This window comes from Helobdella robusta (assembly GCF_000326865.2).
Source record: "Helobdella robusta unplaced genomic scaffold HELROscaffold_21, whole genome shotgun sequence".
In the NCBI taxonomy this organism is placed as follows: domain Eukaryota; kingdom Metazoa; phylum Annelida; class Clitellata; order Rhynchobdellida; family Glossiphoniidae; genus Helobdella; species Helobdella robusta.
The window spans coordinates 1453779-1457203 of record NW_008704124.1 but is presented as its reverse complement, the minus strand read 5'-3'; the positions used below and the strand labels follow the sequence as shown (position 1 = coordinate 1457203).

Below are 3425 nucleotides of genomic sequence, written 5' to 3'. Positions count from 1 at the left end.
CATATTGTCTCCATTCACATTCTAGCTGCCATTGATGTTTGAATATAATACCCGCTGTAAAGTTTTTTGCATCCTTCAAAATATTTCACGAGTTGGCGCCAGTGTTCATACGGTCACTTAATGTCCATGTTTGCGCTAATATTCAAAAATTGTTTTTATTAGCATTACCAACAATGTGGTGACCGCAAACAATATAAAATCGACCGCAAACAAAATAAGATCACCAGTTATGGCCTGAAAATTTCCTCACAATCACAACTGACATTAACCACATTCAAAACATTCCTCATCAACTGCAAACAAGTTCTACCAAGTTCATTGATATTTCAAGAGCAAACGACATCAAACCCTTCCATTCGTTCATCAGTGGAGCATCTTTCCTTCAACTAGTTCGATTCTTCAATTCTCCGAAAAGTTTATATTTGTAGCGTTGCATCGAGCAAACAACACACGATGAATGAAATGTATTTTCGTGTTGGAGTACAGAACGCAAATACTTTTAATTGCGTCTTTTCCATTTGTTTGACTGTGTATCTCCTTGTTCTTCTTCTTGTGTGTGTGTGTGTGTGTGTGTGTGTTGGAGTGATTACTTGATGTTTTTATGTGGAGTGAAAACTACTTGATGTTTGTGGCCTCTTGAGCAGTGCTGCCTGCTCGCTTGTGTGGTTGCTGCAAGTGATGTTTCAACCATGTTTATCTCCAGAATGTGTGGTGTCCCAACATGTCTTATGAGTATTATGAGCTATAACGAAATTTCTCAAACTGGATTTCAGTTTATCACAGTTCGCATAAGGAGGTGCCGGGAAAAGAATAAAATTTATTACGTTCCTGTTTTGTTGCATTGTTTCCACTTATGCCAGGTCCTATTTCAAAATGTTGTTACTCTGAATTATTTGTTATCAGAGCTTTTATTGGTTTAGTGCTACGCTGCTCACTACTGCTTTTGACATTGTTTTGACTTTCTCGAGCAATGCTATAATTTATTTTTATTCTTGTTTTTATTTATTTTCCGCTATTATTTGGTTCAATTTCCTGTTTTTAATGACATCTTGCGCTCTTTAAAAGTTTCGTTCGTCTACGATCGTGTGCCAGCAGAGTTCCTGCATGTAAGATTTGGTTTGGATGACTGTGTTTAATGGTGCAGTATTAATACAATTTATTGTTAGCATTGTTGTTGTTGTCTTCGTCGTTGTTGTTGTCATTGTTGTTGTTGCGGTGGTGGCGGTAGTGGTGGTGGGGTGGTGGTTGCCACTTTTGCTTTTGTTGTTGAGTTTTGTCTTTTTATTTATTGTGTTGTTGGCATAGCTAAAAATGACTTCGACCATGGAAAAAATATTCCTTACATGAAAAACTTTATTTTGCCTTTTCACGCCTTTAGGTTTTATAAATATTTTAAATTGCAACCATTTTTAGTGAAATGTTTTGCAACTAAAAATATTTTATTTTGTTCATCCAACAAAATTCCTCAGTTAAGATCCCTGATTGCTTGACTATTTATATTCATCATTCCTTGCGCTGCTGACAGCTTAAGAGGAAAGATTAAATGAATATTTTACCATCCTCATCAATACCATCTATTTTTTCTTTCAAACTTTTTTTAAGAAATAAACCAATGTCAGTGCCCGTGTTTTTAGCGCAACGATTTTTACATAAACTTTGATATTTTTATCACTTTGTTATCTGTATAGACACACTGCATGGATATTGTCAGTCAGCCAAAAACTATTTTTGGCTTCGGTATAAATTGGCATGATGTTATTGGAGGTTGCAGATTTTCAATTGTCTCGCAAAATATCAAACACAGAACACAAAAACTATTAATACATAATTTTAGTATTTATTTTCTTGAAACAAAGAAAAAAAATTCGACTTGAGTTTTTTTTTAATTTTGAAAAAGACGTTTCAATGCTTGAGTAGAATGATAAAATTTTATAGTAGCCGGAGAACCTGATGGGCTCTTAATTGGATTCTGGGATTTTTACGACTTCAACTTTTAGAGCATTTGTCTTTAAGCTGCTTCATTCTCCTCTCCCATCTCCTCCTTCTTATTACTTTCTTTCCAGCATATCAATCAAGTTGCGTCACACTGATCGCCGCGTTCGTTATACACTTTTTTTTATTTTTCTCTCTTCAGAGTATCGCCGTAAAGAACAGAGCTATTTATAATTTATGTATATTTAACTGAATTTTCTGTACATAATTTTATAAAATTTTTCAGAAAGTTATCGCAAAACCTGTCGTGTTTTTTGTTTTAAAAAATTAAAAAAAGTTGTCATCATGACCAACACCTCATCTTCTTCATTACCTGCCATGTCTGCCATGCAATCGCAGTGTTCATCGAGAATTTATTTCGCGAGTGATTGAGAGTTGGTTCCTGGAATAGTTTTTTTAAGTAAAGATTTGTACGGATCTGCTATGATATAAATGCTTAATACAAATTGTGAAATTTTGTTTCGCTAGAGTCGCCATCGACCAAAGTGACGTGGCAGTTTTTGTTCTGAATGTTTAATAATTTTCATTCAACATTTTATATTTTATTATCAATTATTGAAACGATGATTTTCATTCATAACAACGTAAAAAATTGTTTATTTGTCATATGAATAATGAACATCATCGCGTTGAACCTCACCTATAGTCGACATGCAATGCAATTTTGAATCGTCCATGTGTGGCTGGACCTCCGACAAAACCACCTTGAAACATTCCTTGGGACAAATTACGGCGACGAAAGTTTGGAAACTGCTGGAGACAGGTCAGGCAAGAATGCCGAAGATTCTGTACGACAAGTCATCATCTGTTGGAAGTGAGTAATCCTCTTTCTATTTGTTCAGTTGTTTGCTGTTACATTCAGTAGATACGTGTTTGTGAAAGTATGTTCGAATGTTTTTTTTCTGTTTCATTGACTTTAATTTAAGTTTATTTTGCAAAACATTAAAATGTTAAATTTTAAAATGATTACAAACAACACAGACGGAAATTTCGCCTACATCCACTTTGCTCCAGCATTCTCCTCCTCTTCCTCCTCCTCCTTCGACTCAGGCCTCCTCATCAGCCCTCCATTTTCATCGGCACAATCTGAAGAGCTCTCTTTCACTTTCTGGTTAGTCTTCGTTTTTTCATCGAAGCTTGTACCCTCTAACACTTCCTCCTACTGTTCAACTTTTTTTTCTACATTATTTTGTGCCAGCTAACATTAAAGTATAATTGATTGTTCCACTTTATGAAGTATTTCTATTGCAAATATCATTTTGTTATTAAATGAAACATTTTTTTGTATGTGTATTTTTGTGGTGTATTTTTTTGGAATATGTTGACACAAAAATGCCGAAACTGGAAAGCTTATTGCTCCATTGAAAACTAAAATTTTGCCAAGAAAACTTTCTTCTTAAGATGGAAAACGCGCCGATGCTAATTTCAGTGAA

At 34.7% G+C, this 3425-nt stretch overlaps 1 protein-coding gene across 1 annotated transcript; it reads left to right on the top strand.

Moving 5' to 3' along the window:
- Nucleotides 1-2643: 2643 nt before the first annotated feature.
- Nucleotides 2644-3194, top strand: HELRODRAFT_171636 (hypothetical protein; the record flags this gene model as incomplete). The annotated part of the gene is made up of 2 exons (XM_009018344.1): nucleotides 2644-2806; nucleotides 2974-3194. 2 exons carry the CDS (start codon nucleotides 2644-2646, stop codon nucleotides 3192-3194), a joined length of 384 nt encoding a protein of 127 aa, XP_009016592.1.
- Between the last annotated feature and the right edge of the window lie 231 nt (nucleotides 3195-3425).